At 38.8% G+C, this 26,407-nt stretch overlaps 1 protein-coding gene and 1 pseudogene across 4 annotated transcripts in view; one reads left to right on the forward strand and one right to left on the reverse strand.

Moving 5' to 3' along the window:
- DLGAP5 (DLG associated protein 5) overlaps positions 1–26,043 on the reverse strand; it is a 36,757-nt gene extending 10,714 nt beyond the window's left edge. For all 4 annotated transcript variants that reach the window (XM_007116153.3, XM_007116155.3, XM_055088443.1 and 1 more), the window contains exons 1-13: positions 25,921–26,043; positions 22,921–23,159; positions 20,392–20,585; positions 17,518–17,580; positions 15,752–15,836; positions 15,559–15,678; positions 14,347–14,417; positions 12,023–12,297; positions 10,977–11,098; positions 10,455–10,584; positions 7,873–7,958; positions 6,948–7,108; positions 1,201–1,293 (exon numbers count right to left, since the gene is read on the reverse strand). In XM_007116153.3, the coding sequence (XP_007116215.2) occupies positions 1,201–1,293; positions 6,948–7,108; positions 7,873–7,958; positions 10,455–10,584; positions 10,977–11,098; positions 12,023–12,297; positions 14,347–14,417; positions 15,559–15,678; positions 15,752–15,836; positions 17,518–17,580; positions 20,392–20,585; positions 22,921–23,158 (1,638 nt within the window). In that variant the 5' untranslated portion in view covers position 23,159; positions 25,921–26,043. The remainder of the gene's footprint in view (positions 1–1,200; positions 1,294–6,947; positions 7,109–7,872; positions 7,959–10,454; positions 10,585–10,976; positions 11,099–12,022; positions 12,298–14,346; positions 14,418–15,558; positions 15,679–15,751; positions 15,837–17,517; positions 17,581–20,391; positions 20,586–22,920; positions 23,160–25,920) is intronic.
- On the forward strand, positions 23,311–23,576 carry LOC112062755 (60S ribosomal protein L37a-like; annotated as a pseudogene).
- Positions 26,044–26,407: the final 364 nt, after the last annotated feature.

Raw genomic sequence — 26,407 nt, forward strand, 5'->3', positions numbered from 1 at the left:
ATGTCCCCTGCATCGGCAGGCGGACTCTCAACCACTGCGCCACCAGGGAAGCCCTAAAACTCATTCGATCAATTTTGTCAATGTCCTTTGAGTCTTTGTCATAACAATTAGTAAAATAATTTTATTAAAATGTTTCTTTAATACTCTAACAGCTTAAACTCCTAAGGATTCAAAACAGTTTTTATCTGGATTACATAGCATGATAAAGTACCAATCTAGAAACCTGATTTTATAACCACAGACATTTTTCTAAAATCTGAAAGGGAAACTGGCAATGCTCTACTGTGGTTTGAGAAGCATTCATCTGAATCAAAAACTCTGAGTTTAAAACATTACTAGAAAAAATTCTACGAATAGATAAGAATGGAATCTATCATGATAAAGTAAAGTAATAGGAAATTTTACAAGATAAAGTATAGGGAAGAAGACAGACATTCTAAAGAGCCATTGTTCCTCTTTCTTTTCTATTTAAAAAATTCTTTCAGGACTTCTGTTGCGGTGCAGTGCGGTCCAGTGGTTAGGACTCCGCTTTTACATTGCAGGGCGCCCAGGTTCGATCCCTGATCGGGGAGCTAAGATCCCACAAGCCACTCGGCATGGCCAAAAAACCCAAAAAATCTTTCATTTTGAAATATATCACACAAAAGCACAGCCTACTGGATAAGAATAGGAATTCCGGAATGAGAAAGTCTGGCCTGAAACCCAGCTCCACCTTGGGCAAGTAACTTAATCTTTCTGAGCCTCATATGCCTCAACTGTAAAATGGGGATAACAGTACCCACGTCAATAGGATTGTTGAGGATTAAGTGAGTTAAAACATGTAAAGTATTTAGAACAACATTTGGCACATACTAAGCATTATATAAATTATCTACTTCTACCATTATTATTACCAAAAAATGTATAAACACAATTTAAAGAATAAAACACACACACCCACTATTTAGCAACTCAGAAGCTCTCAATCAATCACAGCCCCAATTCAATCATAGCCCCCATCCTTCCTCCCTCCAGAAATAACCATCCTGAATTTTGCATTGCTCATTTCCTTTCTTTCTTCAAAGACAATCAGCACATTGTAAGCAATATATGAAACTTATTTTTAAAAATGATAAAAAATCTGAAGCTAAATGTTTATAAAGCTTGAAAATAAAAATTCTTTAGAGTATAAGAGTCTGTATTAGAAACCCACAAACTTACCCGAAAAACTTTTTTGCTCGTATTGTTATTGTTTTGCCACCCAGATTCCTCAAGTTTGGTCAGTTTGTTGAATTTTTGATTTACGTCTTCTATCTATTAATAAATAAAGCACAAATTTATCAGATTAATGCTAACCACATTATAATTACAAACTAATAAACTGAAGCTTCAAAAAAATTGAGAATGGCAACATAAAATTAGACTAAATCACCCTGAATTTAGTATTCAAGTGAAAAACTCTTAAGTAAAATTGTTCATTGTTATTTTTGGTCTTACAAACTTTCAAAATCTACATAAAGAATGTCATAGATGAAGAACTCTCCTAAATTATTTTTGATCACTAAAATGGTAGGAGAGATATCCTATAAATGTTCTTGTTTCCTAAACTACACAATATGAATACAATCTCTCTCTCTTTTTTTACAGTTTGTTTATCCATTCCCCTACTGAAGGACATCTTGGTTGCTTCCAAGTTTTGGCAATTATAAATAAAGATGCTATAAACATCTGTGTACACATATTTGTGTAGACATATGTTTTCAGTCATTTGGGAAAATACCAAGGACTGTGATTGCTGGATTGTATGATAAGAGCATGTTTAGTTTTGTAAGAAACTGTCAAACTGTCTTCCAAAGTGGCTGTACCATTTTGCAATGTACCACCAGCAATGAATCAGAGCTCCTGCTGCTCTCCATATTCACCAGCATTGGGTGTTGTCCGTGGTTTGGATTTTTGCCATTCTAATAGGCATCCAGTGGTAGCTTATTGTAGTTTTAATTGGCAATTCCTTATTGATCTATGACGACGTTGAGCCTTATCTTGTCATATGCTTACTTGCCATCTGTATATCTTCTTTGGTGAAGGGTCTGATCAGGTCTTTTCTCCATTTAAAAATCAGGTTGTTTGAAGGGTTCTTTGTATATTTTGATACAGATGTTTGTATCAAATATCAGATACATCTTTAGTAAATATTCATTTCCCAGTCTGTGGCATGCCTTCTCGTTCTCTTCAAAAAACCTCATTTTAAAAGATTCAAATAATATCCCCATCCTTCTGGTATTTCCAATCTCCTCCAACGAGGTAACCACTGTCAACAGTTTGGTAAACTTGCTTCAAGTCCCCTTACTATGCATTTATATTCATATGTACTCTCAATCTCTCTCTCAAAAAAAAATTTAAATGTCAAAACGACTCAGGATTACATTTATGATCAATGATTTTCAACAAGGTGCCACTGTAATTCAATGAGGAAAAGACAATCTTTTCAAGAAACAGTACTGGGAAAATTGGATATCCTCAAGAAAAAAGATGGATTTAGACTCTTATCTACACCATACAGAAAAACGAACTCCAAATGGATCACAGACCTAACTGTAAGAGCTGAAACTATAACACTTTTAGAAGAAAACATAAGAGAAAATCTTTGTGACCTGTGGTTAGGCAAAAAGAGTTCTTAGACATGAACACAACATAAAAGAAAAAAAATCGATAAACTGAACTTCATCAAAATCATAAACATTTGGGACTTCCCTGGCGGTCCAGTGGTTAAGACTCTGCGCTCCCAATGCAAGGGGCACGGGTTCAGTCCCTAGTCAGGGAACCAAGATCCTGCATGACACGCAGTGTGGCCAAAAAATACAAAAATCAGAAACATTTATACTGCAAAAGACATCATTAAGAAATTATAACAGAAGCCACAAATTGGGAGAAAATATTTGCAAATAATATTTCTGATAAAGGACTTGTATTCAGGATATATGAAAAACACCACTCAATAATAAAGGCAAACCAATTTAAAAATGGGCAAAAGATTTTACTAGACATTTTGCCAAAAAAGACATATGAACGGCTAATAAGCACATGAAAAGATGCTTAACATTATCAAAACTATAGACACTTCTCACCCATTAGGATGGCTATACTAAAAACGACAGACAATAACAAGTATGGATGTGGTGAAACAGGAGCACACATTGTTGGTGGAGACACAAAATGGTGTAATCACTTTGGAAAACAGTTTGGCAGTTTCTTAAAAAGTTAAACATAAATTTACTACATGATCCAGAAAAATCTAGGTATCTACCCGAGAGAAATGACAATATATATCCACACTAATATTTGTATATGAATATTCATAGAAGACTATTCATAATCACCAAAGAGTAGAAACAATATAAATGTCCATCAATTGATAAATATAGATACAAGCTACAACATGGATGAACCTCAAAAACATGCTAGGTGAAAGAAGTCACATACAAAAGACCACATATTGTATTATTCTACTTAATGTGAAATGCCCAGAAAAGGCAAATCTACAAAGACAGCAGGAAGATTAGTGATGCCTGGGGCTAGGAGTCAGAATGGGGATTGACTTGCAAATAGGCAGGGAGGGTCCTTTTGTGGTGCTAAAAAAGTTCTAAATTTGGATTATGGTCACGGTGTGCAACTCTGTAAATTTACTGACAATCATTGAATTGTACACTTAAAACAGGCAAATTTTTTTTAACATCTTTATTGGAGTATAATTGCTTTACAATGTTGTATTAGCTTCTGCTGTATAACAAAGTGAATCAACTATATGTATACATATATCCCCATATCTCCTCCCTCTTGCGTCTCCCTCCTACCCTCCCTATCCCACCCCTCTAGGTGGTCACAAAGCAACGAGCTGATCTCCCTGTGATCTCCCTGTGCTATGCGGCTGCTTCCCACTAGCTATCTATTTTACATTTGGTAGTGTATATATGTCCTTGCCACTCTCTCACTTCGTCCCAGCCTACCCTCCCCGCTCCCTGTGTCCTCAAATCCATTCTCTATGTCTGCGTCTTTATTCCTGTCCTGCCCCTAGGCTCTTCAGAACCATTTTCTTTTTTTTAAGATTCCATATATATGTGTTAGCATACGGTATTTAAAACAGGCAAATTTTATGATACACAGATTATACTTCAATACAACTCTTAAAAAAAAAAAAAGGCCCCAGCAGCCAGTTTGAAGAGGCTGTCACTGGCCAAAGCTGAGAAATGAGCATCAATAAAGATAGTAACTGTAAATAATGAAAACACATCAAATATTTTTAAATCCATAAATTAACAATGATACTAAGAAACACAGAATTAATTGATCACCATCAAAGGATACTAGTTAACCAACTCATCAATATGAAAACTGGTAAATGTATAAAAGCTGCTCACAAAGTAATGCTTATATTATGACTACATAAACACTATTCTCATCTGGGCCATAAAGTTATTGAGACTATTATGTTCCCTTACTCACTTTTCTCTAGACTTAATAATTGTTTGCTTTTTGTTTGCTTAGCTGTTCATGTGTCTATCATCGATTCAGTCTAAACTCTGCACAGTAAGTATAAATCTCCTCTTAAGGACTTCCCTGGTGGCACAGTGGTTAAGAATCGGCCTGCCAATGCAGGGGACACGGGTTCGATCCCTGGTCCGGGAAGATCCCACATGCCGCAGAGCAACTAAGCCTGTGTGCCACAGTTACTGAGCCTGTGCTCTAGAGTCCTTGAGCCACAACTACTGAGCCCACGTGCCACAACTACTGAAGCCCATGCGCCTAGAGCCCGTGCTCCGCAACAAGAGAAGCCACCACAGTGAGAAGCCCGCGCACCGCAACAGAGTAGCCCCTGCTCGCCACAACTAGAGAAAGCCCAGGTGTAGCAACGAAGACCCAACGCAGTCTAAAATAAATAAATAAATAAATAAAATGAATTTTTAAAAAAGAAAAGAATGCATTAAATCTCCTCTTAATAAAAAACAAATCAGGTATTTTACTCAGTTCAGCTTTCCAGAGACAGGTCTGGTAGAGCCCCTGGTCCCCCTGTGCTGATCAGGAAGTGCTGCTTCCTAAGCGTGCTTCACGCATTCTTGTCTCCCCTCGGCCTCAATTCTCTTGGCCCCTTGCTGGGGATCCAACCCACCTCCTCCTCCATTCTTGGCTTACTCCCTCATTTTTGTGAGGTACTTTCTCACTTAGCTTGCTGAGAAAGAGTGCTTGGGAGGTAAAATCTGAGACTGTGTGTGTTTGGAAAATGCCCTTCCACCCTCACACTTGATTGGTTGGCTACAGAGCTCCAGGTTGGAAGTTATTTCCCTCAGAAGTTTGAGGGCATTGTTCTCCCAGCTTTAAATGTTGCAGCTGAGAAATCCAAGGCTACTGTGATCCTTGACCCTTTGTATGAAACTTGTTTTTTCTCTGGAAGCTTCTACAGTTTTCTCTTCATCCCGAGAGTTGTACAGTTATACTTAATGGCATACGTTGGTGTGGGTCTACTCTTGATTCACAGTGCTAGGCACTCAGTGGGCTCCTTCAATCTGGAACTCATGTCCTGCAGTACTGGGGAAAATTTTTAAACCATTTCATTGATGATTTTCTATTTTTTCAGTACTCTTTTTCTGGAATTCCTATTATTTGGATAATATACTTCCTAGATTGGTCCACTTCCTCCATCCAAATATCTTTCTTCTTATTTTTGCTTTGGCTTCTTTCTTTCAGGTTTGAGGCTTTCTTGAAATGTCTAATAGTTGTTGACTATAGGTTCTTGAAATAGTAATTTATATGCTTATTTCTAAAATATGCTCAAAAAGCTACAAAGTATCATCTCCTCCTATGCCTTTACTGATCTTCCTAGTGATTCCCTCTCTCATAGCACTTTTTTACATTAGATTGGAATTATATATTTTGCCTAACTCACTAGTCAAACTACAAACTCCTTTGGGGCAGAGAATGTGCCTTATTTTATCAACTCCTAGTACAATGTCTGTCACACTGTAGGAACTCAGTAACTGCTGGATGAATGGAACTACTAAAGACTAGATTTACTTATCTTCTCACATGTAGAATCATTACAGATTATTCAATAGGTGAATATAATCTCAGTTTCCAACCCAAATAGAAATCATACTGACAATATAGGGGAGGAGAAGAAATCAGTCATCAAATTTAGACAGCACTTGGGACTTCCCTGGTGGTCCAGTGGCTAAGACTCCACACTCCCAATGCAGGGGGCCCGGGTTTGATCCCTGGTCAGGAAACTAGATCCCACATGCTGCAACTAAGAGTTCAAGTGCCGCAACTAAAGATCCCGCATGCCACAACTAAAAGATACCCGAATGCTGCAACTAAAAGACCCCGCATGCCACAACAGAGATCCCGTGTGCTGCAACTAAGACCCGACATAGCCAAATAAATAAATAAATAAAATAATTTTAAAAAATTTAGACAGCACATTACAGTTTATAAAGGTGCTAATATCTCATTTAATATTACTGGCACAGGGACTTCCCTGTTGGTGCAGTGGTTAAGAATCCACCTGCCCATGCAGGGGACACAGGTTCAAGCCCTGGTCCAGGAAGATCCCACATGCTGCAGAGCAAAACTAAGCCCGTGTGCCACAACTACTGAGCCTGTGCTCTAGAGCCCATGAGCCACAACTTCTGAAGCCCGTGAGCCACAACTACTGAAGCCCACGTGCCACAACTACTGAAGTCTGCACACCTAGAGCCCGTGCTCCGCAACAAGAGAATCCCCCGCTTGCCACAACTAGAGAAAGTCCACGCTCAGCAACGAAGACCCAACGCAGCCACAAATAAATAAATACATAAATAATATTACAGGCACATAAGTAGCTAATATTAACCCTTTTATACTACCGTCACCTCATTTTCAAAAAAAACAAAAAAACAGACTTAAAGTTAACATATTCAAAATACTTGACCACATACCTGAAAACTAAGCATATCCCAAAATCCATCCAGATCTGTACAGGTAGTTTCCTTTTCACCTCGTTTATATTCACAATTGTCCACCAGTCCTTCAAACTGTTTGAACCTTTCTTTCATAAGGAGTCTTGTTTGACCAAGTGCTGTGCGAATAAGATCTTTAGCTAAAAGAAATATGCGTATTTAAAAGTTAAAGGACAAGACAGGACCTTTATTGCAAGCCAACCAGCTGATAAGACGACCTCATTCCAAATATCCTACAGTTACATAATCAAATTCTTACTTTAAAGCAAAACAAAAAATATCTACTACAAAATTTGTCATACAAATATTGAGCATTTACTATCTGCTTCAATTCCTGCTAAAAATTAGCAATATACATTCTCATACATATTGCTACACAGTAAAGAGCATTCTACCTCTCCTTGTATTTTATAAGAATTCAACGTCAAACAATTCACTGCACGTCAGTATCTAAGGACTGATGTGGCAGCACACAAATGACATTTTTCTAAATAGCTTTCCTGAATAGGTAAGGTTGGAACTTTTCAGAAAACTTGATTGATTTTGATTTGATTTCATACTGATTTAGGTAATTTTTGTTTACAAAATATTTTTGTATAATTAAGCAATACCAGCTATAGCTGTCATTCATAAAGTCACAGTAAAAAAATCTAATAATAAAATAGGCAAATGTCTAACTATCAGGAATCATAGTCAATATTCTGACTACTTATATCTTTTAAGTCAGGTACCATTTTAGCACAAAGATATTAGTGAACATACGCGAGATATGAAAAATTCTTGCTATTTTGAATAACAATGAAATTATAAAGTTGGACAACACTGGATTTTTGTGTTTCAAATAAATGTAACCATATTAAAATAAATAAAGGTAAGACATAAAAACATATAAATGTTCCCTCACCGTCATCTGGAATGTCCAATTCAAGCTTCCTGTCCCACTCAAGGCAGTGTGAAGTTAACTTCTCAGTTTCTAACTGGAGAATATTTCTAAAATGATGTCATACATTAGCACTATGACAATTATACAACGTTAACTTCCCAGAGCTGATGCTTAATTATTTTATGAAATGTGATATGTTAAAATCCATAAATACAATTTGATATTCTATGTATGTCCACCCTTCCACACCTAAAACTTAAGTGGATGGTTAATGCCAAGAGCCCATTTTTCAAGCTAATATTTATAGTCTTTTCTGTTCTTATTTTTCAGTGGCTAAGCAGAAAGAATCAGACATTCCTTAGTTCTGTTATTTTCCATGGAACTAAGACGAATTCAATTGCCAAGAGTAAGATGAAGCTAAAAACTGTTAAGTCTCAAATTACTTTAAGTCTCAAATTACAGTGATAGGGCCTTACAGATTCTATTAGGCTTTGCTTGTCCAAAGGCAGTGGTTCTCAACTGGGTCAATTTTTACTACCAGGGAGTATTTGGCAATATCTAGAAGCATTTTTGATTGTCACGAACTGGAAGAGTGTTACTGGCCAGGGATGCTACAAAACATCCTGCAATGCAGGGGCCAGACCCCACAACAAGAATTATCCAGTCTAAAATGTCAGTAGTGCCAAGGTTAAGAAACCCTGGCTTGGGCTTCCCTGGTGGCGCAGTGGTTAAGAATCTGCCTGCCAATGCAGGGCACACGGGTTCGAGCCCTGGTCCAGGAAGATCCCACATGCCATGGAGCAACTAAACCCACGCCCCAAAACTACTGAGCCTGTGCTCTAGAGCCCGTGAGCCACAACTACTGAGCCTGCGTGCCACAACTACTGAAGCCTGCACGCCTAGAGCCCGTGCTCCGCAACAAAAGAAGCCACTGCAATGAGGAGCCCACGCACCACAACGAAGAGGTAGCCCCCACTCGCTGCAACTAGAGAAAGCCCGCGCACAGCAACGAAGACCCAACCCAGCCAAAAATAAATTTAAAAAATAAAATAAAGTAAATAAATTTATAAAAAAAAAAGAAACCCTGGCTTAAAAATTTAAACTGTTTCTTTACAAAAACATCCGAGCAGGAAAATTGAGGATAGTTTTCCTTAGAAGAATAATTTAGCTGCCTATGTCCAGTGGCAACAGAGAACAGCTTAATTAATGAGAAAGAGACCTAGCTTAGATCTGACATTATTTAGTTGGATAAATTGTTTATCATCTCAATGTCTCAGTTGAACAACACAGTGGATTAGCTAATCTCTGAAAGACCTTATAATTCTAAAACGTTATGCTCTAAAAACAATTGAAGTGGTTCCCAAAAATATAAAAAGATACTCATTCATAATAGAAAGAATGGATATTTAGAACTAGAGTAAGGGGAATTCCCTGGCGGTCCAGTGGTTAGGACTCCGAGCTTTCACTGCAGGGGGCACAGGTTCGATATCCGGTCGGGGAACTAAGATCTCATATGCCACGCAGCGCAGCCAAAAAAAAAAAAAAGAAATAAATAAAATAAATTAGAGAAAGCTAACATTTTTTATGTTGGATTGGTAAAGCTCAAAAACTGTTAACATTGTATTGGAAAAGGTATGGGAATTTTCTTGCTATATTCACTCAAAAATAACAGAATGTAATCATTTTCTGTGTGATGTGGAATGTTAAGGCCTTTCTCAAAATGCAGGCCTCTGATATGCTTCCAAGGCATTTAGGTGACATGTTGAAGTTCCCCAAGCAGGATGTTAATTTTCAATTCAGTTAGAGAAACATAATCCTATCTCATAATTTGGTGGGCCAAAGAGCCTCCTACCATCTCCCATTATCTTTCTTTTATAAAATAAACTTTAATTTAGTTCTTTGTGGGGGAAAAAAAAAAAGGTATGAGAAAATAGGAACTCCCATACCTTGCTGAGGGGAATGTAAATTGAGGTCCTTATATACTTGTACACGAGAAAATTGAAAACATATACAAGTTTGTTGTTGGCAGCCTTGACTGTAATAGTAAAAGACTGAACCCAATGTAAATAACCACCAACAGGGACCTATTAAGTAAATTATGGTACATACATATTATTGGATACTATGTGGCCATTAAAGAACACACACACACACACACACACAAAACATGAGAAAGCTCTTTAAGTACTAAAATGGAATGTCTACTACATTTAACATTAAATGAAACAAAATAGTATGCTATTGTTTATATTAAAAAATATATATATATATGTTTATGTTAGCTTACATATGCATTATCTACCTCTGGAAATATTCACAAGAAATGAGCAACACTTGCCTCCGTGGAAGGTTTGAACTATCCCCTGGGAGGCAGAGTTGGGAAAAAGACTTCTCACTTGTACCTTTTTCTACCTTTTGAATTAGGAACATGAATGTACTAGTTACTGAAAAAAAATCATTAAAATTTAAAAGATAAATGAAAATCACCAAAATTCAATTTCCCCCAACTCATCTATTATATTCACGTTAAAAATAGTATAATTTGTTTTTAAATGTCTAGACATTGATACAAAATTCTTAACACTAGGAACAAATGGACAAACCTGAAATATGGCACATCATGTTGTGGCTGAGATATCTGATCTTCATTTACTTCAAGTGATGGGACTTCTTCTTTTATTGAAAGGCCATCTGAATTTTTATTAGTAGTTTCATTTTTATTTAAAACATGTTCTATAGATTAAAGAAAATATTACATATAAATTTCAAAGCAGCAACTCATAAAATGACAGCCCCCACAAGGCAATTTTTTAAAAAATCCTTTAATTTTTTTCAATGTTGAATTTTAAAATTTTATTTCTGACTCAATGATTTCATTCACCACATATCCTCTAAAGTGTCTCCTTATATTCATCTCCTCAAATTTACATTTATTTCCTCCCATCTTCTCAGTCTGTATTCCTTATTCCAACTCTTTCTCTCTCCAGATATCTTTCCCCATGTTTTCCCATCTCTCCTGACCCTGAGATCACATCCCTGAACTATATGTTGAAAAGGGCTCTAAACAAATGTCTGATAAATCACAATCCAGAAAAGCAAGTAAAAAATTAATTTAAATACAATACCTTTATTCCAAACTGTTAGAGAACCCAAACGACATTGTAATTTACTTGAATCTTGTACTGTCTTGGCAGAGAAAGTTTTACATTTTTGTGCCAAGATTTCTTTTGTTGCTTCAGTCTTATCACTAAAAACAATAGCAAAAAAATACTTTATGAAACATGAGCCTCATATATCTAATTGAAGGATTTCAGAACTATGTTACTTTTTAAAACCCTGGGATTAAACAGAAATATGTTTCTATTTTTTTTAAATGTGTCTTTCTGGAGGGGAAAAAATTTAAACACCTATAGTGGGAATGTCCATCTTTACTAATTATAATGAGATCCAAAGACTGTTAAGATCTCTTCATGGAACATAAGCACTCATAGTCTTGGATGCTGCCGAGCAGTTTCTAGTAAATTTGCCGCCAGCCAGTCTTTGCAAAACAACCTTGCTGTTTCTCTTAAAGATTCCAACTGATTTTCCCCCCACTTTGCAAGTTAATTATCTTTGGCTTTAGAAGTAGTTTTTCTAAAGTAATACTCGGCAAAAAAACAAACAAAAAAACCCCAAACCATGTCTGAACTACAGTATTATAGAAATTTCTTCCTTCTAAACATTTATTTCTAAGTATTATAATAAAGTCACTTATAAAAAGCAAAAAAAACCAAAGTGTACCATGAAAATAATGATAAAAACAATGTATAGGAAATGTCAAAACTGTCAAATACATTACTGTAGCCTTCTGAAGAATTTTTTAAAAGACCAAATTTTCATGATTTATGATTAATATAATTTACTAACTAAATATTAACTTTTAAAAAGCACAGGACAGGGCTTCCCTGGTGGCGCAGTGGTTGCGCGTCCGCCTGCCGATGCGGGGGAACCGGGTTCGCGCCCCGGTCTGGGGGGATCCCGCGCCTGCGCTCCGCAACGGGAGGGGCCGCGGCAGAGAGAGGCCCGCATACCACAAAAAAAAAAAAAAAAAAAAAAAAGCACAGGACGAATCTAAGAAAGGCATTTGTTAACCATCTTAGCAAGGAATTCATTATTAACATTAAATTCTTACACTTCTGTGTTTAAAGGGGTCCAGGTATAACTGGGTGTCAAGAAAGCACTGGCACTTCTGGGAGTCATAGGTGTTACTTGATAGGTCTTCAGACCATCTAGTGGCTGAAACATAAAATCTTTAGGTGCAAAGGAATTCTTCCCCTTCATTTTTGCACTATTTGTCTTAGATAAATTTTCCATTTGTGATAAGGCTCCATCTGGATCCATTCCAATTGTTGTACTGGTTTGTGAATCCAAAGTACTTTCTTCACTATCAACTTTAAAAAAAATGGCCTAGATGGGAGGAAACAGAATGGAGTAAGAATTTCTCTTCTGAGGATATATTCAACCCAATTTTTACAGGCCTGAAAATATGAAAGTTGAGATATGTGTCCCTTGTGCATAATTTAAGAGAAAAAAATAAATACAATTAAATGTAAATATGGAATCAGTAGCCAGATAACTAAACCACTGTCATGATCCAGAGAGAGACAGAACCAATCCTCATTAAAAGGACTAAATAATAGGTTTTAAGTATTAAAATTAAATATATGAAAACTAAGGTGGAAAAATTACCCACCTAACAAATACCTTTTTATTTAAATTATGTTGATAATTACAATGGTTGATGATCAGAAATCCAATGTTTATTGGATGACTATTGTCAAGGACCAAATCCTCTTTTAAAATAACCTTGATTATAAATAAATTTATCATATGAGAAAAATATTTTTCAGTGTGACACAGTGCAATTAACCATATAAAATGTGAAGCTTATTTTCTGTCAATTTAATTATTTGTTTTTTTAAAAAATTGAGATATAACTGACATACATTATATTAGTTTCAGGTGTGCAATATAATGATTTGATATTTGTATATATTGCAAAATGATCTAGACGATGAGTCTCATGAACATCTGTCACTACACAAAGTTACAATTTTTTTTCTTGTGATGAGAACTTTAATGACCTACCCTCTTAGCAACTTCCAAATATACAACACAGTATTATTAACCATAGTCACTATGTTTTATATTACATCCCCAGGACTCACTTTGTAACTGGAAGTTTGTAACTTTTGACCACCTTCACCGATTTCACCCACCCATATAAATATAATTTTTAGAGGTTTTTACATTTCTGATTTTAATTTTTAGTTAAGAATCTAGCCGCATTTCTTATACTTTGGCATAACTCTTTTTTTTTTTTTTTTTGCGGTACGTGGGCCTCTCACTGTTGTGGCCTCTCCCGTTGCGGAGCACAGGCTCCAGACGCGCAGGCTCAGCGGCCATGGCTCACGGGCCCAGCCGCTCCGCGGCACGTGGGATCTTCCCGGACCGGGGCACAAACCTGTGCCCCCTGCATCGGCTGGCGGACTCTCAACCACTGCGCCACCAGGGAAGCCCTCTTTTTTAAAAAAAAAAAATAATAAATTTATTTATTTTTGGCTGCATTGGGTGTTCGTTGCTGCACACAGTCTTTCTCTAGTTGCAGCGAGCGGGGGCTACTCTTCGTTGCAGTGCGTGGGCTTCTCATTGCAGTGGCTTCTCTTGTTGTGAAGCATGGGCTCTAGGCACATGGGCCTCAGTAGTTGTGGCACGCAGGCTCAGCAGTTGTGGCTCACGGGCTCTAGAGCGCAGGCTCGGTAGTTGTGGCACATAGGCTTAGTTGTTCCGCGGCATGTGGGATCTTCCCGGACCAGGGCTTGAACCCGTGTCCCCTGCAGTGGCAGGCGGATTCTTAACCACTGTGCCACCAGGGAAGTCCCTAACTTTTTTTAAGGTTAAGGAACTGTGTAGCATGGATTATAAAACAAGGCATTGGGGCCTCAAAATTGTGGCTCTTTTTTGAAGACTCTACCATGTACTATCGTAGACACTATCAGAAATGTTAGGTTATTTAATTCTTAAAACTACTCTATGTAGGTATTACGGGTTGGAGATGGGAAAACAAATTCCTAAGTTGTCCAAGGTTATATAGTTAATTGGAAGCAGAGACAATATTCAAACTCAGGCCTAACTGAATCCAAAGTCAATGCATTTCACCCTACTCCATCCTATCTCTTAGCTAGTTCCCACATGAAAGTTTCTGTCAGCTGTGTTTTTATCACTTTTCTCTATTTCCTGTTAATCAAATTATGCTTTCTCTACCTATAAAACTCTGAGGATAAGACACCTGAAAAACAACAGTAAATCCTCCTGATGCTTCTTTATGGTTCAAGAGATTTTAACACACGTGTAAGTTAACTTCTTGAAGCAGTTCTATATGCTTAATTTCAATTTTATGAAAGTAGCAGTGAGATTTTCAAAGTACCTAGAAATAAACAGATGTTTATACTCTACCTTGTCAGGTTTTGTTTCTATCTTTTTGGCAGGTCTTCCTTGATTTGGTGCCTCTGTTTCTGCTTCATTACCTAAAATAAAAGTGAAATAAGCCATCCATTTAGACTAGATAAAAACTGCTGCATTAAAAGTACTAGGTAATTTGGGAAAGGAAAAAAGGCAATAGGAATGTATGTCTTAAAGAATTTTATGATTAAAAGTCACATTATAAAATAGGGAAAAAAATAGATGAAATTTCCTGCCCAGTTTAGGCCATCTGTTTTCAAAACAAAACAAAAGTGTTAAGGTATTTTACCTTTTGCCTCTGAATATCAAATATGTATTTATTATAGAAAATTAGAAAAAATTTTAAAAAGCACAAAAACAACAACAATCAAAATTTTACCCAAGCTTACACTACTCAGTGGTAAACACTATTGACACTTCAGAGTATGTTTTCCCAGTTTTTTCCTAAGTTCACATTCACATACATATTTTAGAATTTCAATCATACTGTTCAGAGTTTGAGCTGATTTTCTTTGCCCACTTAATATGATTAACCATGTCATTGAGTGTTCTTTCATACATTGTTCTTAAATGGTTACATTGTATTCCACCAAATGGATGGACTGTAACTTATGGGGGCCATTAATTTTTCACTTTGAAGCACTGCTTACACCAATTCAGTACTTCAACATTTGAGCACCCACTGTGTGCTAACGGGATATCGAGGCAGAAAACCTATCTTCAGGAATTAGAATCTCCATTTCCTCCTCTCCTACTCAAAGAAGTACATGATGATTTTAAAAATTGAACACAGGGGCTTGCCTAGTGGTGCAGTAGTTAAGAATCCACCTGCCAACGCAGGGGACACGGGTTCGACCCCAGGCCTGGGAAGATCCCACATGCCACGGAGCAACTAAGCCCGTGCGCCACAACTACTGAGCCTGTGCTCTAGAGCCCAAGAGCCACAACTACTGAGCCCGTGTGTCACAACTACTGAAGCCCGTGTGCCTAGAGCCATGCTCCGCAACAAGAGAAGCCAATGCAATGAGAAGCCCGTGCACCGCAATGAAGAGTAGCCCCCGCTGGCCGCAACTAGAGAAAGCCCGCACGTAGCAACGAAGACCCAATGCAGCCAAAAATTAATTAATTAATTTTTAAAAATTGAACACAAAGAACCTCAAGTACCAAAACATCCTAGCTCAGTCACTGATCAAGAAATGTTCTTACCATTAGTAGCCCTTGTCACTAGCTTTCTTGCTGTAGTAGGCGGGACTGTTCTGGCAATCTGCTTTGCTGCTTGAGTAGCCGATCGAGTCATTCTCACTGGTGGCATTACAGGTTGTATAGCTGTGGGAACAAATAATAAAATCAAATGTTTGTGGTAATTTTAAATTATTGTTGTGGCAACATCAGAACTTACCTTTTTTCTCTTTGTTCAACACTTTCTTTTCAGAAGCTTGTCTTTGACCAGGTCGGATTGCTCGAACATCACTCCCATTATCAATCTATTCAAAAGATTAGGTACTATGTGATTTAACTGCATAATGAACCAAACCACATTTTTTTTTTTTTCTGCGGTACGCGGGCCTCTCACTGTTGTGGCCTCTCCTGTTGCGGAGCACAGGCTCCGGACGCGCAGGCTCAGCGGCCACGGCTCACGGGCCTAGCCGCTCCGCGGCATGTGGGATCTTCCCGGACCGGGGCACGAACCCGCGTCTGCCCCCGCGTCCCCTGCAATGGCAGTCAGACTCTCAACCACTGCGCCACCAGGGAAGCCCAAACCACCACATTTTTAATGTGTAAATTGGCCCCTCATCTGAAACCTGATATTGTAAATGACTCAGCAAAAACCCCACTACCCCAAATAAAATGAGATGAAGAAACAAGTTTTCCATTATATACATTTCCTTACAAGCTTTTTCAGAATCCTAGAATTTAGAAAATGCTAATAACCTAAGCTATTAAAAAATAACTGACTATAATCTTCTGAGACTCCTTAAACATACCAGGCATGTTTTCAATTCAAGACCTTTGAATTTTGTCTAGAAAATTCTTCTCCTGGAAGAAAGCTCTTTCCCACAGTTCACTCTTCTACTTCCTTAAAGACTTCATTTAAAATGTCACCATCTGGGGACTTCCCTGGTGGCACAGTGGTTAAGAATCTGCCTGCCAATGCAGGGGACACGGGTTTGAGCCTTGGTCTGGGAAGATCCCACATGCCACGGAGCAACTAAGCCCGTGCACCACAACTACTGAGCCCACGCACTGCAACTACTGAAGCCCACATGCCTAGAGCCCATGCTCTGCAACAAGAGAAGCCACCACAATATGAAGCCTGCGCACCACAACAAAGAGTAGCCCCTGCTCGCCACAACTAGAGAAAAGCCCGCGCACAGCAATGAAGACCCAACGCAGTCAAAAATAAATAAATAAATAAATTTATTAAAAATAAAATAAAATGCCACCATCTCAGTAAGGCCTGATCAAAATTCCACCCTACACCTACTTGAAAACTCCCCACCTCCCTTCTTCTTCTTTTTTTTAATCTCCCCCATAATACTTAATACTTTTGACCATCTGACATACTATATAGTTCTTTTTTTACTGCTATCTCTCATGTAAGCTCCTTGAAAACAGGGAATTTTGTTTGTTTTGCTCACTGTTATATTCTAGAGCCTAGAGGAACATGGTAGTGACTCAAATTCATTGAATACATGAAACTTAGCTTCCTCACCTGACAAAGAGGCATACTATTTCCCTCTTTGCCCACTTGACTTTATTTTAGTAATCCTCCTAATAAGTTTACCCATAACCGTGTTTTGAAGACCGGTAAGTTTATAACACTCACCCTGTATGCTTTATATTCCTATCTGCACTTCATGGTGACATAGGATGCATAATAGAAGCCCGGTAAACAAACAAACAAAAAAAGAGTGTGGCACAGAGTTTAGTATAGATCTCATAAGGGATGTCTGGGCGAAGAATATTTGAAGCGACTATTTCCTTAGCATCTAGCCAAATCTGCTCTGTCACCATACCAAAACAGGGATTTTGGTAGTACTATTGACTCTAGTAAAATAATCACTATGCTTGAAAATAGTATTAGATTAAAAATAAATTTACTTACTCTGAGGAAAAAAAGTACAATTTGTCATTTTAGTAACAATGACCTACTATCAACTATACCTTTGTCAGCTCCATTTGGTCTTTGGTCTTTGACCTTGTAATCCGTACAGAAGATGGAACAGCCTTAAAACAGTCAAAAGAAGATAAAGTTTAAAAAATTAAATAAACTGGCAAAATTTACTTCCATGTTTCATTATGAAATAAAGTTCCCATTTTAAAGTTAAATTTTATCCTTAATCATTTATGGCAAAAAGATACTTGCTAACTTAAATTAATTGTTTTTTCTTTTTTTTTTTAAATTTTAATTTTTTTGGCCGTGCCGTGCAGCTTGCAGGATCTTAGTTCCCCAACCAGGGATTGAACCCAGGCCTCTGGCAGTGAAAGCACTGAGTCCTAACCCCTGGACTGCCAGGGAATTCCCTAAGTTATTGTTTTTTTCTGGTTCTGGCTTGATTTAAATTATGTTTAAGTTAATAACTTCAAAACTTACCCATATTTCTCAATGAGGAGAGAGAAGAAATTTCAAAGCATATTTTCCAAGTATTAGGATCCTCATTAATATGATTAGCTAGACATATTTGAAAGGGGGTAGATGAACAAACTAGAGTATTAGGATCTTTTGTTTTCTGTTTATGAAAAGATACTGTACAGCTTACTTCCCTAGCTTTGACAATTTGCCTTCAAATCTCATGATTATACACCTGTCCATTGTCAGTAAGAAAATGGAGACCTAATCACAAAATGTGAAAAAAATTTAGCATGAGAAAGACCAATTAAAAAATTATAAGGTATTTATCAACTCTGTAAAATCTCTTAAGAAACATAATCAGGGACTTCCCCAGTGGTCCAGTGGTTAAGAATCCACCTTCCAATGCAGGGGACATGGGTTTGATCCATGGTTGGGGAACTAAGATCCCACAAGCCACGGTGCAACTACGGCCGTGCGCCACGACTAGAGAAGCCCACATGCAGCAACGAAGACCCAATGCAGCCAAAAATAAATAAATAAATAAATAAATAGCAAATCACCAGTGACTAGCAAGTTTACAAATCCAACTAATCTGTTCAAACTTCATCCTTCCTGATTTACTAACCATTCTCTTTAGATCACCCCTCCTTTAGCTTCTATCCTCCATTTTAGCTCTGCTGCCACTCTGATCAGTCCTTTTCAGCCTATCACTGCCCACCTGAAGGTGTTCTCTAGACCTCACTCTTTCATAATTTTATATATCCTAATTGGAATGGTCTCATTTAGTCCTACAGCTTAAGTGTCCATTCATACTCCCAATATCATATCCAAAATCCACATCTTAGCATGGATCCCCATCCTGATTTTCAAATTTTTATTCCCAACTCCCTGATGTCTAGATGGCCCAAATAGGATTTTTTTTAAAAAGGGTATTAATATTCACCCACTTAAGCTTTTCTTGCCTTCCTCATCTCTTTTAGCAGCAGCAAAATTTGTATTATTGATCAAACTATTATCTTCAGAATCATCATCTTATCTCTAACTCTTCAACTTCCTCCACCCCTCACCATCTACTTGGTCACCAGTCCTATCAAATTTATCTCTTAAGATGTCTTACATGACACCTGTTAGAATGGCTATTATCAAAAAGACAAGAAATAATAAGTGTTGGTGAGGATATGGAGAAAAGGGAACCCCTGAGCACTGTTGGTAGGAATGTAAATTGGTGCAGCCACTATGGAAAACAGTATGGGGGCTTCCCTGGTGGCTCAGTGGTTGAGAGTCCACCTGCCGATGCAGGGGACACGGGTTCGTGCCCCGGTCCGGGAAGATCCCACATGCCGCGGAGCGGCTGGGCCCGTGAGCCATGGCCGCTGAGCCTGCGCGTCCGGAGCCTGTGCTCCGCAATGGGAGAGGCCACAACAGTGAGAGGCCCGCGTACCGCAAAACAACAACAACAAAAAAACCAGTATGGAAGATCCTCAAAAAATTAAAATTAGAACTACCATATGATCCAGCATTTCCAATTCTGAGTATTTATCCAAAGGATATGAAAACACTAACTCAAAAAGATATATGTATCCCCATGTACATTGCAGCATTATTTACAATAGCCAAGACTTGTAAACAACTCAAGTGTCCATCACTTGAGTGAGGTGCAGGGTAGGTGAAATGGGCGAAGGTGGTCAAAAAGTACAAATTTCCAGGTTTAAAATAAGTAAGTCCTGGGAATGTAATATACAGTATGGTGACTACAGTTAATAATACTGTATTGTATATTTGAAAGTTGCTAAGAGAGTATATCTGAAATGTTCTCATCATAAGAAAAAAAGTTTTGTTAACTATGTGTGGTGACGGATGGTAACTAGACTAATTGTGGTGATCATCTTGTAATGTATACAAATAATGAATCATTATGTTGTACACCTGAAACTAATATGTCAATTATATCTCCAGAAAAATGATGTCTTAAACCTATTTCTTCTTTTTAAACCAATGGCTCCATCCACTTATCTCATCTCACCTATTCTGTAGAGAATATTCACAATATAGACTCACAACTGGTCTTCCTATCTATAAATGCTTCCCTTTCTAGACTATAATCCTCAAGTTCAGGCTAATCTTCCCTTAGTATTACTTTGATAATGGTACAACCTTGTTTATAAACCTCCCTTGACTCTCCATATCCTAGAGGATAAATGCCAAATACTTTGGTATAGCATTCACTGTTCAGCCTGCCTCTACCAGCTTTCCTAGTTTTATCCAATCTCAACCTAAATATAGCTACATCAAGAGACCCTGTTTTCATCTTCTGAGTTACTATTATGTCATTCCCACCTCCTACCAACTAATTAAATGAATAAAGGGACTCAGGGGAAATGGTTATTTTAGTCATCTAATCTCCTAAAGAAAATTCCAGTTAAAAGGAACTATTCCTCTATATCAGGTTAGGATACTAAACTTACCTTTTTTGCCTCAGCTTTCATAGCACTCTGGTTTGAGGAAAGAAAACAAGGAATATCAGGTCTATAAAGACCCACTTTAAATACTCCTCGTTTAGCTTTCTCTCTCTGCTCTTTCAATTTTTGAAGCTGCTTTTCTTCTTTGTATTTTTGGAGCATTTGTTTTCGCTGATCACCTAGAATATTTTTCACTGACTCTAAGCAGGAAAAAGAAAAAAGGAAAAAAACAATATATAAAACATTTCAGATAAAGAGTTAGGCAAACATCTTAACTTCTAACTTCAACTGTTGCTAAGAAATGCTTTAGTAACTTCTTGTTAATTCCTTAGCATTTCAAGTTATTTCCACCCCTATTTTAAAATTCCTATTTCTTTCACCTTCATTTGTTCAAATATATAACTGTTTACTATGTACTAGGCATGTATTACTTCACTTTTAAATTAATTAGCTCCTATGATAGTCAGCCTCCAAGCTGACCTCCAGCGATTCTCACCTCCTGGTAGACATGCCTGGTGTCATCCCCTCCCATACTGAATAGGGCTGACCTGTGTAACCAGGAAAGTACTGTGGAAATGATAGAGAACGACTCCTACAACTAGGTCACTAAAGACATCGCAGCTTTTGCCCTGCTCTCTCTTGGATCACTTGCTCTGGGGGGAAGCCAGTGGCCACGTGGAACCTTAAGGAGACTCAAGTGGCCCCATGGAGATGTCCACATGACAAAGAACTAAGGCCTCCTGCCAAAAGCCAGCATCATCTTGCTGGTAATGTGAATGAGACACCTTAGAAGCAGATCCTTTATAATAATCAAAACAGGGACTTCTCTGGTGGTCCAGTGGTTAAGACTCCCAATGCAGGGGGCCCAGGTTCAATCCCTGCTCGGGGAACTAAGATCCCACATACCGCAAATAAGCCTGTGCACCACAACTACTGAGCCCAGGCACCACAACTAGAGAAGCCCATGTGCCGCAACTAAGAAGCCCGCGTGCTGCAACTAAGACCCGGCACAGCCAAAAAAAAAAAAAAGCCAATGTCCTTATAATGATGGCCCTCAGGGCTCTATGGGAACCAACCTGTTTGCCTTCTCTAGCCATGCTTACCTACTTGCTTTCTCTGGAACATACCAGACCCACTCCCACCTCCAGGCCTTCACAAATGAGGAGTAAAAGATATTCTAATAGCATATTGACAAGGTTAAATTTTGTTTGAAAGATTTTGGTGGAGGAAAGAAGCATTTGAGAGGGTACGAGTAGAGGCAAGGAGACAACTCAGAAGGTAATGTCACCTCTTCTCAGACAGAAAATGTCAAGTTCTTCCTTCAAAGGCCATCCTAAATAATCCTACGACCCAGTGTTCATTTTCTCTGAACTCCTAAGAGGTGTTATTCTTTACTCTATTCCCCTCAACCACCAACCCACTTCCTTTGACCTTCAAACATAAACTGATCACTTCATCTCAAAAACAAAAAAGTACCCTATAACACTAATCCAATTTCTTTCTCTCACTTTCCTTTAGAATCACAAAAATGACAAATCTGGAAGAAATAGTTTAGCCCAACCTCCCCTTTTACAGAAGCAATTAAGCTGAATATGTTGAGTGTCTTGGACATGTCACACATTACACTGGTTCTGGAAAAATGATAAAACTGAAGTAGTGAACACGTAAAACAACTTGACATCTCATTTCTTTCTCTATAAAACTTCTAAGACTTCATCTTTCTGCCATTTCTTCACAATTTATCCTTGCTTTATTTCACTGCAATCTAGCTCCTAGTGCCTGCTATATAAACACAACTAAATAGGAGTCCAATAAGTCCTTCCGATTAAATGCATGTCATTTCCCAGTTCTCTTCCTCCTTTTCTATAGCATCCCTTGCCTTCTAAGACATTCATTTTTATTATTTTTATCTCTTGCTGAGATCATTCTCTTTTCTGGTTGGTTCTTTCCCTACTAATTATCCCAAATCCTTCTGGGCAAACTACAGGGATGAATCCTTTGCTCTTCCCTCTAAGAAGTGTTCCCATTGGCAAAGTATCCTTACTTCATGGATACTTCAGTCAGTTCTATTTTTATGTCCCTTATCAATTTATCCTGTCAATATTTATCTTATCCAAGCTCCAGAAGTAAGAACTTTAGGATTCCTATAAGGCCATATAGGTAAAAAGTGTTATAATACTCCATAGGCGAATGGCTTTAGCCTAGCTAGGACGTTCACAGCCTTTACTTGAGCGCTTTTTTGGGGAGAGAGGGGGGCACGCCAGGCAGCCTGCAGGATCTTAGTTCCCCCACCAGGGATCAAACCCAGGCCCCTGGCAGTGGAAGTGTGGAGTCCTAACTACTGGACCATCTGGGAATTCCCAACACAGCCTTTACTTGAAATAGACAGTATTTAGTTGTAGAAAACACCAAGTTATTTAGAATGGCATTTCAAAACTCCATTCTTCTGGTCAGGGTTTTTTTTTTAACCTCAGGTATTAAACCAACTTTTATTCACTCTTCAAACACTTGAAATTACAATAGACTTTTACTTACTTGGCTTGACATCGGCTTTTTCTGGAACAAGCTCATAAGATGTCTCATCTAATTCAAGAAGAATTCTACCTTCCAAGGTTGGAACGTTGACATCTTTCAAACCAAAGTGTCTATTTCGTTCATATTCCTTATGTCTGTTTTCTTTCTGAGACAGTGATTTCCTATGAGCAATTTTAGTTCTAATCATGTCGGTACTTAATTCCTTTCTGTGTCGACTGGCAAAATGTGATGAAGCCATCCTATCAGGAAAAAGAGAGAAAGACCAACTTACATGAAATTTCATTTGATTATTTAAAAAGTTAGGATTCCAGTTCACCTCCTACCCCAGAGTCTTCTGAAATAAAAATATTAAAATACAGCTCTCTGGCCTCAGACCTAGGTTGTGGCAACATGGCTAAATGCACCAAGAAGGTCAGAATCGTGGGTAAATACAGGACCCATTATGGTGCCTCCCTCAGGAAAATGGTGAAGAAATTGAAATCAGCCAGCACGCCTAGCACACTTGCTCCTGTGGCAAAACCAAGATGAAGAGACAAGCTGTGGGCATTTGGCATTTCCTGCGTGAAAACGGTGGCTGATGGTGCCTGGACCTACAGCACCACTTCTGCCATCACAGTAAAGTCACCAGAAGACTGAAGGAACTGAAGGACCAGTAGGAGGCCACCATATGAAACATTGCTAGCCTATAATAAATGGGTTAATTTCTGTAACAAAAAAAAAAAAATACAAAATGGAATAAATATGTGACTGAAGAGTGGGAAGGAGGTTATCAAAAGATAAAACACTACAACCTATTTTGGGGTTCTGAACAGGAACTTGCTTGACAGATGAAGTGAAGCCCAGGAAGCTAAAGTCCAGAATATAAATAAGAGGGTCTAGGCTTACCATAGAGAACACTGCAAAATAGAGTAGGAAGTAAAGGTGAAAATAGGGATATAGTATACAGAATAGTTTCCTTAACTTTCCCCTGGTGATGAATGCAGGCAGGCTGACATTTTTTCTCAAGCCAAAAAACAAAACAAACAAAACACACAAGATGCCTATTAGGTAGGCAGGAATGATAAATAGGCAGTTAGATATACGAGACTGAGAAAAAGAAGGGTTTTCAGAAGTACCATGGTGATGCAGAAGGATAATCATATCAGTTTGCCCTGGTGAGGGCAGAATAAAATTCTTTTCGGCCATGTAAGAAATCATACAGATTACTTGGCATATGCTCTTTTCTTAGAAAGATCCTTGGGAGAACAAGAAAGACAATGTCATGGGTTCCAAGAAACCGTGGATCCAACTGAGGAAAAGAATAAAGGAAAGTGGAAAGTCTAAAGGCATCTCCTATACAGCTGGTATGGAGAACAACCAAGCCAAACTGGAGAAAGAGGACTGATTCGCCAGGGAAAAGTCTTGCCAGCTTAAAAGAGAAGGGGAAAAAAAAAAAAAGGACGGAGGTCTGCCATTAGGAAGTTAGGGCAGGAATAAAGAGGTAGACAGGGCTTCCCTGGTGGCGCAGTCGTTGCGCGTCCGCCTGCCGAGGCAGGGGAACCGGGTTCGCTCCCCGGTCTGGGAGGATCCCACATGCCGCGGAGCGGCTGGGCTCGTGAGCCATGGCCGCTGAGCCTGCGCGTCCGGAGCCTGTGCTCCGCAACGGGAGAGGCCACAGCAGAGGAAGGCCCGCACAACACAAAAAAAAAAAAAAAAAAAAAAGGTCCTTACCACTGTTGCTATTCACTGAAGTGTGAACACAACTTCCCCTTTTCCAAGGGGAAAACACAAACATATTAAAAATCCTCTCATTCTTTTATTTCTATATACCTCTGTAACTGCATTAAAAAAAAACACAGTAAGTTTCTCTATTTCCATAGAAACCCCAACAACAGGTACATCTGGGCGCAGGCTACCATCCGCAGTCACACGTGGATTTGTACATGCTCATAGAGGCGGAAAGCATTTAAAAATAGCATTACCTCTCCAAGGACATCACTCTTATTTAAGGCAATGAGGAGACTACAGATAAGCTGGATATTATGGCCATCATTGATTCCTTTGTGGAAGTTACTAAGGACCTGGAAAAATATGTGTCTTTCTCTCCACCGCTGCGCCACCAGGGAAGCCCTAAAGATCTATTTTTAAAAAAAAAGATATAAGCACACTATACCTTCAACAACAAGAAGAGAGTCCACTAGAAAAATGCAGATAAAAAAAACTGCACAAGAAATGCGACAAATTAAAATGTTATATGATTTTAGGCAATCAACAGAGTATAAAAACATGAGAATTCATCTGACCTGGATGCTAATAACATTCTCCTTTAAGGGCCCAGGGGAAGTGACAAAGGACTGTGCTTTTTAATCAGGAACTCTCCTCTACTATTTGATTTGCCACTTCCCGCAAATATTAAAGAAAAATTTAAATTACGTATTAGGTATTTAAAAATACAGCATAGAACCATACACGGCAAAGAGAGAGAGAACTAACACCGAAGGCATATTTAATTATCACCTAAACCCTAAAAGGTATTTAGTATAACTGCCGTTCTACAGATGAGGTAAATTAACTGCCCACATTTGCACAGCTAAAAGTTAGTGGAGCTGGAATCCCAAGCCAGGCAGCCTGGCTCTTCACACACATCTAAGTTCTCTTCTTTGGCTGACTGGAGTTTCTTCCAGCTTGAAAGTCTAGAATGCCTTAGTTTTGCTTGCCAAGGTTGTCAAGCCAGGCGTTTTTAGTTGTCATAGAACCTGGAAAGAGCCACTGGAATAATGTTGGGGCCAAAGGCCAATAACACCCCGGTGGTGAAATGATGCTGCTACACAGATCATGGCAACAAATATTTACGCTTCCGAAGGACTGCGTCATCAGCTTCGGGAAGGACAGGTAACACGGTCCTAAGAGGAGCCTCCCCTGAGCGGCGTCCAGCTCGCAGCCGCCGGTCCTCAGACCCTTCTAGACCTTCTAGAAGGAAGCGGACCAGCACCCTCCCCCAGCTCCCCAGCATCCACCTACCTGAGGCAGCTTCTAGCGTGAGACCTCAACCAAACTAAAAGTAAAGGAACCCTCTGGGCCTGGAAGACCACCGCTGCCTCCGAAGAAGGAACGCCTACAAGACTCGGCAAAATTCAAACTTCCCGCACCGAACTTCTGATTGGAGGTATTTTAAGCAACACTTCCGGTAAAAGTACCCGCCTCTTCCCTTCGACGAGGCTTGCGATTGGTTAGCTCCGTGCTATATTTGAATTGATTGAAAGGTGGACGGACCGTTCAAAGGGTGGCTGTGAGCTGAATCAATGGGCAGGTCCGAGATGCGATATTGATGAGGGGCGGAGCGATGGGAGCGCTGGGGCTGGCTGGGAGCTACAATGGTCGGCGGTTGACAAGGGGCTACGCCTCAAACCGCCCTGGAGTTCCTGGGGCCTCGCGGGTATCCGGGAAAAAACAGAGGAACTCGGACGGAGGAGAGGGGACTCTGAGTCTGCAGGGCTTTTTAATGTCC

Source organism: Physeter macrocephalus, chromosome 11 (genome assembly GCF_002837175.3).
Source record: "Physeter macrocephalus isolate SW-GA chromosome 11, ASM283717v5, whole genome shotgun sequence".
NCBI classification, from domain to species: Eukaryota; Metazoa; Chordata; class Mammalia; order Artiodactyla; family Physeteridae; genus Physeter; species Physeter macrocephalus.